Here is a 13,672-nt window from a genome sequence, read left to right as displayed (position 1 = left end):
AATTTATATTAGAAAATACAAAGATGACTACATAGAATCTGTTAAATAACTTGGAAAAAAAAAACACGGACAAAATGGGTGAACAGAGAGTGAGCTACACAAGAGAAATGAAAACTCAAAAGTAACAACACAGAAATTCAGGATTTGTCAAATAGTATGTCAAGTTAAAAAAAAATGTTTGCTAGGTTTAACAGAATTTGGCATTAAGCAAGAATCAGTGGAACCAGCAAGGTGGCTCTGTTAGTAAGGGTGCTTCCAGCCATACCTGGTGTGAGTTTAATTCCCAGAGCACATAATGGAAGGTGAGAATCAACTCTGCAAGCTGTCCTCACTTCCACTTATGTGCCATGGCATACACATGCACACCAACACGATAGGTAGGTAGATGGATAGATGGATAGAGAGGTAGGTAGGTAGATGGATAGATTGATAGAGAGGGAGGTAGGTAGGTAGATGGATAGAGAGGTAGGTAGATAGGTAGATGGACAGATGGATAGAGAGGTAGGTAGGTAGGCAGATGGATAGAGAGGGAGGGAGGTAGATGGATAGAGAGGTAGGTAGGTAGGTAGGTAGATGGATAGTAACAATAAATGAAGATAAATATGGGCTGCAGGTATAACGTAATGATAAAGGATTTGCTGGAGTTGAAAGAAGAAGCGATAGATGCAGCAGTTAAAAGCACTTGCTGCTCTTCTAGGAGATCCAAGCTTAACTTCCAGCGCCCACATTGCTCACAGCCACCCCAACTCCGCTAGAGGAGGTCTGACACGCTTTCCTGGCCTCCACAGGCACCCACAGCCCATGTGGTACACACACAGAAATACATACACATAAAAGTAAATCTCACAAAAATTAAGTAAAGGGAACTGAAGATGGCTCAGTGGCTAATAGCACTTACTGCTCCTGGTATCCAGGTTCCGTTACCGGCACTCCTGTGGGAACTAACTACCACCTGAAACTGGCGAGATGGCTCAGCGGTTAAGACCTCTGCTCTTCCAGAGGTCCTGAGTTCAGTTCCCAGCACCCACATGGTGGCTCACAACCATCTACACTGAGATCTGATGCTCTCTTCTGGCATGAAGGTGTAGATTCAGATAGAGCACTCAGATACATTAAATCTTGAAAAGGAAAAAAAAAAAAAGGCTATGGGGTGAGGATGCAACTCAGAAGTAGAATAATGACTGGCCCAGCACGCACGATCCCAGCACTGCAAACCCAGAGGCAGAGACAGACGGGGAGACGCTGGGATGTTAGGGGTTCATGGAATAATTCTAGGACTGTACAGTAACTAATAATGATGAAGCCTACAAATAAAGAGAGAAGGCTTCTGGGGTTCAGATGGTGGGAGTTAGGTCTCTACTGGAACTGTAGCGGGGGAACTGTCGGAGATGAAACTTCCTGGGAGATGAATGGTCACAACAGACCCCTACAGGGGTTATTAATGCTACTCTCAGGGAGTAGGTTGGGTTTTATAGGGGTGGATTCATTTCTGTGAATAGGCCTGGTCCTCCCAGCTCTCCTGCTTTCTCTTGCCTTGTGACCGCTCTTTCCCCCTCCATGCTATCTATCACCTACAAACCAAGCAGATGTTAGCATGTCCTTGGCCCTGCAGAACAGTGTGTTAAATAAACCTATTTTCTTTACAAATTGGCCAGTTTCAAGTATTTTATTATAGAAATACAAAACAGACTAAGATAAAAGCCAACCAAGGAGAAAAAAAAATGCAACACCAGAAAAATACTCAACTATCCTGTAAGAGGGCAGGAACACAGATTTAAACATAAATACATTATTTTTTTTTCATTTCCATGAGAAAATTAAGCACCAGTTCATTAAATTGAATTTAAAAATCAACCAAATAATATTTTCAAGAGACACACTCTAATTTCGTAAAGGCACGGACTGAAAGCAAATGACAGAATACAGTATACATTGTTTTTCTTCTTTTTCCTAGATAGGTCTTTTTATGTAGCCTGACCTGGCCTTGAACTTGTATGTGCTCCTCTTATATGCCAGGATTATAGGCCTATGTCACCATAGGTTTACATTTTAATATTTAGTGAGGTAAGTTCCCCTATTTTTTAAATTTTATTTGGTACTATACTTTATTTTTTTGGTACTATACTTTAAACCTTATTAAAAACAATTCCTGAACCTTATTAAAAATAATTATATCAAGTTATGTTAAAAAAAGCTTTTTGAGGTCATTGAAATTCAGTTAAGTTTATAGATTAAATTGGAAAGAATTGGCATGCTTCCATGAATGAGTGTCATGTGTCTAGCATATATTTGTACTTACTTAGGACTTTTTTGTTTTGTTTTGCAAGACAGGGTTTTTCTGGGTAGCCCTGGCTGTCCTGGAACTTGCTCTGTAGACCAGGCTGGCCTCGGGCTCTTAGAGATCTGCCTGCCTCTGCCTCCCACGTGCTGGGACTAAAGACGTGCCCCACCACCACCCTGCTTACTTAAGACTTTTTAAGTGCTTAAAATATTTCACAGTTTTATCAACATCTTCTTGGTCATAATAGTTTTCACTGCTACTGTAAAGGGAATTTTTTAAAAACAACATTCAAAAATTTTATTTTTAGGCAAACAATGAGTATTTACCACATTTTGGCACTAAATGTCACAGTCACTGATAGTTTATTAGATCTTATTGTTGCAAAAACTCTTTTGTACTAAATTTTTTTCTTTTAAATGTGCATAAACAGCCTATAAAATACATATATTAAGATGAGCATATAAATTTTAAGGGGATTAATGTGATCATTTAAATAAAGTTGTGTTTGTTTGTTCTACAGTATCCCCAGATCCTGGCCAAAAAAAAAAAAAAAAAGTCTACATGCACAAGATGTATTGTTTTCCAAAGACTTAGAATTTTTGTCAATTAATCAGTTTTATAGCCCTGAAATTAAGATATTTAAAAAAAAATAAGGAGCTGGAAAGTTTGCTCTCTTTTTCTACTTGCTGGAACAATTTATTTAGAGTAGGGATTATTAGGGGAAATGGTTTAGTGGGACAGTGCTTGTCTCGGTTTTGTAACACATGCGCGAGGTGGTACACATACATACATACATACACACACACACACACACACACACACACACGCACACAGTAAGGGGTTATTTGAGCCATACCCGATTTACTGTTTGTAGGTCCTGTTTTTCTCTTTCTTTCTTTCTTTCTTTCTTTCTTTCTTTCTTTCTTTCTTTCTCCTTCTTTCTTTCCTTCTTTCTTTCTTTCTTTCTTTTTTCTTTCTTTTCAAACAAGTTCTTACTATGTTTACAGTGAGGCCTCAAACCTGGATTCTCTGGCCTTAGCCTCCCCAGTCCTAGAATCACAGATGAGTACCTGTGTACTACCCAGCCCAGCTCTAGGGCAACTTTTTATTTCAAATTTGGTAGTTCTGTTCAGGATTTCTATACCTCTTGAATCATTTCTATAATCTACATTTTTTAATAACTTTAATTATTATTACTGCTGAGTGTGTCTGTATGATGTTTATGTGGATGTGAGCTCCACGGTCGGTGAAGGTCAGAGGACAACTCTGAGGAGTCAGTTCTCTTCTTCCACCTTTATGTGACTTCGGGGTATCAAGTTCACGCTTGCCCACAAACTCACATAAGCCCACGCTTATATACCAAGCACTTTCCCTGCTGAGCCATCTTGTAGGCATTATATTAATTCCTGATACCTTTTATTTCATTTCTTTTCAGTCTTTCTATTAGCCTAAAAGTTTCAAAAAGTTTCACTTAGAGTTTAAAACAGTATCAATAGTACTGAAAGCTGTAGTCATACTGTGAAAGACAAGTCCTAACACTTCTGTGTGCATTTTTCTTGACAAATCTCTCCACCACCTTTATACTGATACCAGAGAATTGGTAAGGGATGAATATTGTTTTTGTTTGTTTGTTTCTTTGTTTTCAAGACAGGGTTTCTGTGTTTAGCCCTGGCTATCCTGGATTCTCTTCCTGGATTCCCTTTGTAGACCAGGCTGGCCTCGAACTCACAGAGATCCGCCTGCTTCTGCCTTCTGAGTGCTGGGATCAAAGGTGTGCACCACCAAACCCTACTCAGATGAATATGTTAAGGCTTACTTCTAAAGAAGAAAGAAGAAGAAAGAAAAACGGAGAATTCCTATATATACATGCTGATGGACCTAGATGTTAATAACAAATAAAATTTATTAAGAATTGAAGATGTAGACACAAGTAGAATTGAAGGTAATAAAAACATTAACTAACAAGTTATAACAAGGTAGCTTTCTTTTTCTTTCTTGGAGTTCCTATCAGTTAGGAACATATTTGTCATACAATTTTTTTTTAATATTTATTTATTATGTATACAACATTGTGTCTGCATGTACACCTGCATGCCAGAAGAGGGCACCAGATCTCATTATAGATGGTTGTGAGCCACCATGTGGTTGCTGAGAATTGAACTCAGGACTTCTGGAGGCGCACTCAGTGCTCTTAACCTGTGAGCCATCTCTCCAGCCCTGTTATACAAATTTTAACAAATATTAGGAAGATACACTTTGGGCCAGGGCTGGATGGCAGACAGTACTTTCAACAGTTACTTATAACTCTTTGAATAGCTATACTCAAGGAAAACAAAATAAACTTGTAGGAGATTTTTATTATTTTCCTATTCAGCACTTCTTAAAATTTGAATATTTTTGTACAGTGCTAGGAAGCTAGGGCTTTCAGAATGCTAGGCACATGACATACTGTTGATCTATAAACCTACTCAGCACTTATGTGGCTTGGCATAGTGGCACAGATCTGTAATCAAAGCATGTGGGAGGCTAAAAGCAAGATTATCACAAGTGTTCAGGCACCCTGGGCTATAGAGTAAATTTCAGTCCATCAGCTAAAGAGCAAGACCCTACTTCGGGTGGAGGGGGCGATTACGTAAAGGTACTTGAAATAACATCTTTGTTAAATAAGGTATAAGAAGCATGCTTATCAACTCTGCAGACAAAGACGAAGACAAAGCTGAGATGTTAGTTTGTACACTAAATGGCAGAACTGGCTCTCAAAAAGAAATGGCCGAGGGAGGGGGCGTAGTTCAGTTGTAAAGCATGTGTGTGACATGTTTATGATCCCGGGTTCAATCAAAGGGAAGGAGGAAGAGAGAGAACAAGCTACAAAGAGCAGTTTCATTGGTACAGGTTATACTCAACGTTTACATATTGTTTATGGCTTTGTGTGGCAGAACTGAGTAACCATCTGACTATAAAGCCTAAAATCCTTTTTGGCCCTTTATGACCCTTGATCTAGATATATTAAACTTTAACTAACTATTTTAGTCCATGAAAAATTCAACATAAGACAACACTGTCCCAAAGGTAAATTTTTTAAATGTTATTTTAGATTATACTAAAAGACAGGGTGGAGGTGTAGCCAGTCCGAAAGTGCCCACCTGGCAGGCATGAAACCCTAGGTTTGAGATCCAGCATCCTAACCAAACAAAACACAGTTTAAGAAGTTAAGAGGTAGTCCATTCCATCAAATTCTTTGAACACCAGTAAGGGGCTCACACATACTAAGGACCAAGGTAATACACTTGATTAATACAATCCGCAACTGGAATTTGGTTCTTGTCAAGTTGATAAAGGAAACACTGGATTCTGACAGTGTGATTTACATCCAGAATACAGCGTTCAGTCCTAGCAGAATGTTTCAAGGACATTGTTAAGCTCCATACTGTTTGGGGGGAGAGAGAAAGTTCGTGAGCATGGCCCTCCTGCACACACAAATAAATGTAATAAAAGATTTACATAAACAAATGTTTTGAAAAACAGTGTCCCTCCAGACCCATGCCCTCTGCAAAAGGATGATAGACACATGCGTGGTTTTTATATTTCCTAATTCCACTTTTGCTATTTGAATTGGTGTAAATGTCTCAAAACAGGTAAATGCAGTATGTACTCTCATGTGGATAGAAAATTTTAAGGGAGAATCAACTAATTTTCAAAAGAATTACAAGTTAGGTGTGATGTCCCATATATCATGAAGGTGAAGGCTGGAGGATTGGAAATAAGCTTAAGACCTTCCTGGGCTTGAGACCTGCTCTCTAAATAAATAAATAAATAAATAGAGTTACCATTTAAGGAAATGTTCTCATATTGACAGATATAGTAGATGAATAGGATACAGAGTGTACTCTTCAAATACTCAGTTCTTTGCTAAGACGTTTAAGGAAAAAGCAGTCAAGTGCTTTAATACATAATGATACTGCTAGAACCACCAGTATCTGTCCCGTTAAACAAAGAAACCGGCCGAGGTCGCGCTGTGTTGTTTTGTTTTGTTTTTCAAGACAGAGTTTCCTTGGCTGTCCTGGACATATTCAGTAAACCAAGCTGGCCTTGAACTACCACGCCCAGCCGAGATTAGGCTTTTATTAAGTTTTTGTTGTAATTAATGAGAAAAAGGCAAGCCAACTTCACGTGCCAATGAAACCACACAGCAGTCATGTTTCCACAGCTCCATCCAAGATTTCGGTTTGAGAGGACGTGCTTGATCTAAGTAAGCGTGAATTCCCTCAGGGGGTCTACCAAAGTGGTAGGCTCTAGGATACCATCCATCTTTTCTGGGTTTTACAGTCAGGGGCACTGGGTGCCTTATCCAGGACTATTGGATTTCTTCTCTCACACACAGTGCGGCCCTCTCTGATACTTCTTTCAGAAAACCTCTGGGTCAAATCCTGGGTTGGTTTTCTCGTTGGCCACATCTACATGCCCCAAATCCTTTCCTCTACCGTCCACTGGTAAGTCTGGTGTAAGTTTAAAAACAGTCATCCTCTGCCTCTTAGGTGGCGGCCTAGACACAGTCCTCTCACCTCCTCCTCAAGTCCCAGGCCCAAATGATTTCAAATAGCCTGAACGCACCCACATCGACTTGAAATATAATTTATAACCGTTCGGGTTCAGACGATGCTGATATCTTACATTTGGTATACTAACTGTGATTTGTAATTGTTCTTCCTCTTGAGGGGTCAAAGCATCATTACGGGGCACTAAATGATCCTCGGGGAGTGGGCCTAGGTCTCCAGGACCAAGAGAAGCCAGGCCCTCTGCCAGCGACATCGCCCGCGGTCGTCGGCCGCGCGTGTCCTCACAACCGCTTCCTTCCCGCCCGCATCCCTCCGCCAGCCTCGCCACCGAGCTCCCACCTCTCGGGCGCCCGCCCACCGTGCAGCGCAGAACCGCTCTGCCCGGGCCTCGGCTAGCTCCTCGGAAGGGGACCGTCCGCTCGCGATCCCCACCCGGCGCGCCCCGCCCCGCTCCTCCCCGCCCCGCCCCGCCTCGGCCGACTTCCCAGCGGCCGCCCTGCGCAGCTCCGCCCCGCCCTCCCCTGGCACAGGTCCCGCCTGGATGCGCCACCTCGCCTGCGCCGCTAGCCTCGGGACACCCCTTACCCAAGCTCCGCGGCGCCTCGCGGGGGCCCGCAGAGGCCTCAGGGGGACACGCCCTCGCGCGGCCACGCACGCACGCGCGCCGCCCAGCCCCGCCCCTCCCACCCTTCCCACTACTGCCGGGCTGTCTCCCAGCGGCTGTCCCAGCCCACTCCCGGCCCCGCCCCGCCAAGGCCCCGCCCACCCCCGATCAGACCACGCCCCCCATGCCGGCCCCGCGCACGCGCGCCTACCCAGCCGAGGCCTCCCCCGCCCCGCTGGTCCCGCGGTCCCGCGGCGCCAGGTCGCCCCCAGCCCCTCCCTCTTGCCACCCTGTGTGTGCGTGTCTGTGTGTGTGTGTGTGTGTGTGTGTGTGTGTGTGTGTGTCCCACCCTCACGGGCTTTGTGGCCTAGGGTGCCGAGCCGCTTCCTGGTCAGCCACTCGGTGGAGGAAGGAGCCGCCTGTGAGGTGCAGCCGCTCGCTGCCCCGGGCAGGGGCACAGGTAGGTGGCGACCGCGGGCCGGGCCGCTCGCCGAGCCTCGGGCAGCGCGTGGGGGCGGGGGCGGGGTGTGAGGGGCTGGGGGAGGGGAAGGCCCTTGGGACGAGGTAGGGCTTGCGGAGGGAGGGGAGCGGGGATGGAGAGGTTGGGGCGTCTGAGGTGGGCTTTGGGGTGGGGTCGGCGGCGTGCGGGCTCGGGCTGAGGGCGTGTTTGGGAATCGGGGTTCTGGGCGGGAGCGGAGTGGGCTGGGGTGGACTTGGGGAGCGGCCTGGGTGGGAGTGCTGGGGAAGGGGGGGAAGGAAAAGGGGTCGAGGGGTGCAAGGGAGGAAAGGAGCTAGTGTTGGAATGGGGGGCAGGGGAGGCTGGGGGGGCAGGGAAGAAAGAAGTTGAGGCTGCGGGCTGTGAAGTTGGGGGGAGAGTGAGGCGTGGAGAAAGGGGGCTCCGAAGGTTGAGGGAAGAGGTGGAGAGACTGGGGTGCCGAGAGGAGCCTCAGTGGTGGGAGGAGGAGGATGGGGTCGCCTGGAGGCAGGTGGAGGTGGGATTGAGTCTGAAGGAGCGGGGCGGGGCGGGGGGCGAGGTTTGGGGGGCACAGAAGAGTCCGAGGCGAGGGAGAGGGTCAGGAGATTTTGGGAGTGGTGAATGGGGAAGGTTAGGATTTGGGGGATGGGGATTTTTTTTTTTTTTTCTCGTATGAAAAGCTGTTGAGTGGGTAAAACCGTCAAGGTGTGGGAGAGATGATTAGTTCGCTCTCGGAGAAAGTAGGGGCCTGGATATGACGGGAGTTTCTGCAGTCCGGGGGAGAAGGCAGGTAGGGAAGTGCAAGTTAGGGGGGGAAAAAAAGAAGTAGTGGGAAATTGAATAATGGCGGTGACACAGAACAATGAAGGGGGATTGCTAGTTGGTGAGAGATAGTTTAGAACTACTTTCTGTTCGGATTTCTGCGTTAGGAAAGAGTCTTTAAAAACCACAACCTTTTCAAATAAACCGAAGGTGTCTGCGGTGTTGAGATGAAGGTCGTGAGCTGACAGATGTTTTCCTGGGGTGTGGATATGGCGGATCTCTGCCCTGGCAGAGTGAAGGAGGAACGCCTTGTCCTTAAGTCAGCCCTGGTTCTGTTTCCACCCACTCAGATGGCCACTCTTTGGCTTTTTACTATATTCCCTGCCCTCTTAACCCCCAGCTTGAGCCAACGTGTGAGTACCAGAGAGATTAAATGGCCAGTGAGATTAATTCTGAGTGTTTGTAAAATGTTTTTAAGGTTCGTGTCACATTTTTATGCTTGAGATACAGCATCATGCAAGTGGAAGGGTCTTGTGCTTTGGACTTAATACAGCCCTGTGATCGTCTTCAGGCTGTGTCACTTGGTAGTTGTGTTACTTCATTTCTCTGAGCCTCTTCAGCCATTAAGTGGCAATACTGACCTCATAGGAGCGGTGGTTGCATGACATCATTTTATGTTGTACCGAATAGTGCTTGCCGGCTGATAGGTACATAATAAATGGTAGCTTTCAATCACATTGAACATTGTGTCATTGACACTGATCATTACTTTGGTCTATTTATTATTCTTTATTTATTTATAATTATTTACTAAGGTTAGTTGTTCTTTTTGATTTTGTGGGTTTTTTTTTCTTCTTCAAATTAATATAAGCTCAGCTCACAGTTTTAGCACTGTTATCCTGTTGCCTTCTCTCCCCTCATTTCACCTGACTGGGATAATTATTATGCTTTTTGCTTGGAAACTGGCTTCAGGGTTTAAAAAACTGTCATGTTTAGTTATCAATTATTTTATCTTGTCTCTTACTTAAATAAGCTATAAAGAACTGAACTTTTAACAGACCAACTTTATGTTTTATTTATTTGAAGAAATAATATGCTTTGTGCTAATCTTAGCCTCATTAATGCAATGGTACTTTTTTTTTCATTAAAAAATGAAGTTACAATAGTTCATTACAATAGTGCAGTGGTAAATGCACTATTGTATCATACTTTTTTATGCTGTTAGGGAGGCCACAGACCTATCTGCTTCTCCTCAGTGGGCTGGAAGACCCAGCACACTCTGCCTGTCACTGTTAAGTGTTGTTGGGGATACCTGTTAGCTTAGCTCTTCAGTTTGAGTGAGCACTCCTCAAAAAGAAAAGGCTCTGTCTTTTAGGGGGTCAGTTTGTAGTAGGCCAGCGGGAACAGTAGTGAGAGGCAAGCAATAGCCAGTGTAGAAGCCTTACGCTTCATGGTTCTTAAAGTTGAAAGTTCAGAACTCCATTTAATCCTTAGATCATTTTTATAGTGCCTCACAAACTTCAGGAAGTACCTCATTTGGGAGAATGCAGGATGTTTAAAAAAAAAAAAGAAGTTACCATGATTCCCTAAACGAAGAGCAGTTCTTCAAATGACTGAATTGAATGATGGCAAAGCCTTGGATTACTGCCTGAACAAATGATGGAGATTTACTCTTAAGGAAATATTGAATTTTTTCATCATTTAGGAAGGTAAAGCTGCCAGGATTTGGGGCAGAGTAAGGCATTAACATCTGAACTCTGGTCCCAACGTACTTGTGCCCTCTGCTGGATGGAATCACACTTCTAATTTTCGTGAGAAGTTGTCATCCATTCATTCCATTTCACTCCAAAGTTTGTGGAAGGTTATTGTTAGAGATGAGGATTAAGAGCAGTGCATATATGTAGAAACTGGGTTTTCATCTTTCTTTTCTTTCTTCTTGTCATCATTATGGTGTGTTGGTCCATGAAGACACATTATCTTCCATAGGATTTGCCTTTCCGCTGTTACAGTTAAATCATTAAGGCTAGGCAGGTAGTTTATGGCTGTAATCCCAGCACTTGGAAAGCTGTGGTTGAAGGATCACTGAGAGTTTGAAGCTGGCCTGGACTACATAATAAGTTTCAGGCCACTCTAAAATGATGATAATGATTGTTTTAAAATTATTTTCTTTCCTTCGTTCACTCATTTGTTTTGTTTGTTTGTTTGTTTGTTTGTTTGTTTCTGTATCAAATAACTTCTTTTTAGGACCATACCTAGTATCATCTTTTTGCTATCTAGGTAGAGTAGGCTCTGAAGGTCTAGTCTTAAAGATCAAAGGATCTTTTCTTTTTTTCCTGGTTAGGATTAAGGTTTGTGAGGCTGAAGGGGCCAAATACTTGCCCCTGCTGAAAGAAACACTTAGAGCAAGGGGGTGGGGAGGTTGCATCTCTTTAGCAGCAGACCCTGAATGCTGGCAAGAGAAGTATGGAGTGTAAGAGCTGGCAAGACTTTAAAAAACAAAACAAAAACTGGTTTTTACTTTAGTTGTGTTGTTTTTCTCCCCTGGTACTACCAGTAGCAATACAGCCCCAACATCTGCTGTGCTTCTACCACCTGCAGAAGGGTCTGACAAGTGGGGGAGGAGCCTGCAGCTGTTGCCTGGAAGAGGAGCTGGCTCTTAGCAACAGTATCAGCAGGCCTTCAGCTCAGCACTAAATCTGCCCCTTTGAGGTCTCATTCAGTTCAGCACATATCTGTTGAGTGGTTATCTGTTGAGTGGTAATTGAGTACTCAGCACCATGTTAGGCCTGAGAAAGAGGTAAATCAAGTGCTTTGCCTTCAAAGAACTCAGTTTTAGGTACAGTAACAACGGAATATAGTAACCAGTGCTAAGTGTTGTGTAGAAGGAAACCGTGGGTGCCCTGGGAAAAGCAGACAGGCATGGACTGGTACAGGGGCTGGAGAAGTTTCCCAGGAGACTGTTGAGTGATGGTTGAACTGAATGTTAATGATGGACAGGAAGTAGCTAGGTCGGGCAGAACCACCAAAGGCAGTAAACCGAGCCGGTTCCAGGGGAGTCAGTGAGTGGCAGTTTACCCATGTAGTATTGGCAAGGGCACAGAGTAGGCCATAGTAGATGAGCCGGAAAGGGAGAGGCTCCAGGGCAAGGCTGGGCCCTCTTTTCTAAGGTTCTTTATACACATAATTATTCTCGGGAGAAAAATGGATAGTAGTGATTGCCACAAACAGGATCATTGTTTGATCTCCAGAGACTCAGCATTTTTGTCACTGACTTAATTGTTTGCTGACACTTGTAAGTGGCTTCAGGGCCACATTGTAGGTATTGATACAAAAGCTGAGTTGATAGACTTTAAAAGTCAAGCAATCTTGGAGGGATAATTTCAGAGTTCTTTAGAAATATTATTACAGGCCTGTGTTGTATTAAAATTCACACTCCCTCCCTTTCTTATTGTAGAAATCATAAACAGATGCCTTCCCTTTATTTAACATAACAGTTTCTCATGTAATTTGAAATCTCAGTTACCCAAGAAAATAAGTATTTATTACAATTAATTCTTGGATGCATAATGTCACCATCATGACTGAAGAAAAACCGGACTGCTTTTTGTTTCTTTGACTTATGTCAGAGTGCTCTCTAACAGAACCTGAACAGACCTGACACTCTAGGTAAGGACTTTATTCAGCCTTTGGTATACAGGCCTTTATTTGTACACTCAAGACATCCTTTTGCTTGTGGTTTACCTAAGGCTTATGGAACTAGTAAGCTCGTTCCATGACTTCTCCCCAGGGACTGTACTGTGCCAGAGTCCCGATAAGGAGTCTGGATGAATTAAATGTGGTCTTTCTCTCTGTGTGCAAGGCAGCAAAGACAGGCCCAGAAGCAAATCAGTAGGACAGTGAGCCAAATGCCCCAAAGAGATGTGTGGAAGGTGCCAGACTAGCAGGGAAGTTCCATATTTCTATCTTTTTTCTGTGTGTAAATGTTTTTTTAATTCCAGAATTGCAGTGAGTTCATAACATCGAATGAAATGGAAGTGTATACTTTATTTACTAACACTCTAATGCTGGGCATTTAGGATGTTCCTCACTGCTTTGCTAATGTAAATTGTGCTGCTGTGAATTTACTTCCAAAAGAATTATTGCTGGTGTTTTTGGTAACTTCTGGGTGAATTTTAGAAGTGAAATTTGAGCTCAAAGTTCTGAAATGAATAGATTACTAGATTGGTGAGAAGACTGCAAGAGGCACTTTAGGTAGAAACAGTGGGGCAGCCTCAGAGTGACAAAGTTTTCAGTAACTTTCCTCATAGTGGTAGGATCATAAAACTGTGGGTACAGCAGAGTGAAGTGCATATTGCAGATGACGTTTGAGTTAGATTTGTCTCTGTGCACCTTGCTTTTACAGTTGCAACCGAGGCGATGGCTTACTACCTCAACTCGGAATCCCACCTGGATCCAGGGCCCATCTACGTTCGAGAAAATGGGCAGCTGCACATGGTCAATCTGGCTCTGGATGGTGTTAAGAACAGCCTGCAGAAGCCACGGCCTTTCAGACTCTTTCCCAAAGGCTTTTCCGTGGAGCTGTGCATGAACAGGGAAGATGACACCGCACAGAAAGAGAAGACTGATCACTTCATCTTCACCTACACCCGAGAGGGGAATCTGCGCTACTCTGCCAAGTCGCTCTTCAGCCTGGTGCTGGGCTTCATCTCTGACAATGTGGATCATGTTGATTCCCTTATTGGCTTTCCTGAGCAGATTGCTGAGAAGCTGTTCTCTGCTGCTGAAGCAAGACAGAAATTCACAGAGCCAGGTGCAGGGCTCAGGGCTCTACAGAAATTCACTGAGGCCTATGGAAGTCTGGTGCTTTGCTCGCTGTGCTTGCGAAACAGGTGGGTATTGTCATAAGTACTTGGTGGATATGTTTATCCTGTCAAGTCCCAGGACTTAGTGGGCTCATAGCATCAGACAGTACTTTTAATTTCGAACTTCACATT

General features: G+C 44.0%; 2 protein-coding genes across 8 annotated transcripts in view; one reads left to right on the top strand and one right to left on the bottom strand.

The window, feature by feature from the left end:
* Positions 1 to 7,898, bottom strand: part of Ift25 (intraflagellar transport 25) — a 27,321-nt gene extending 19,423 nt beyond the window's left edge. The window contains exon 1 of one of the 5 annotated variants that reach the window (XM_060366083.1): positions 7,791 to 7,898. Coding sequence is in view for 1 of the 5 variants with exons in the window: in XM_060366079.1 (XP_060222062.1) it covers positions 6,953 to 7,090 (138 nt within the window). In the remaining 4 variants the exon portion in view is untranslated. Of the gene's footprint in view, positions 1 to 6,952; positions 7,139 to 7,176; positions 7,300 to 7,422; positions 7,520 to 7,790 lie in introns of those variants that run through there. The other 4 variants (XM_060366081.1, XM_060366080.1, XM_060366082.1 and 1 more) reach the window with 4 other exon arrangements.
* The window catches only part of Lrrc42 (leucine rich repeat containing 42), a 21,097-nt gene continuing 15,192 nt past the window's right edge, over positions 7,768 to 13,672 (top strand). The window contains exons 1-2 of one of the 3 annotated variants that reach the window (XM_021635296.2): positions 7,768 to 7,901; positions 13,081 to 13,567. In XM_021635296.2, the coding sequence (XP_021490971.1) occupies positions 13,095 to 13,567 (473 nt within the window). In that variant the 5' untranslated portion in view covers positions 7,768 to 7,901; positions 13,081 to 13,094. Of the gene's footprint in view, positions 7,902 to 7,964; positions 8,006 to 11,111; positions 12,345 to 13,080; positions 13,568 to 13,672 lie in introns of those variants that run through there. The other 2 variants (XM_021635298.2, XM_021635297.2) reach the window with 2 other exon arrangements.

Source organism: Meriones unguiculatus, chromosome 12 (assembly GCF_030254825.1).
Source record: "Meriones unguiculatus strain TT.TT164.6M chromosome 12, Bangor_MerUng_6.1, whole genome shotgun sequence".
Taxonomy (NCBI): Eukaryota; Metazoa; Chordata; class Mammalia; order Rodentia; family Muridae; genus Meriones; species Meriones unguiculatus.
This window is presented reverse-complemented; position numbering and strand designations above follow the sequence as displayed.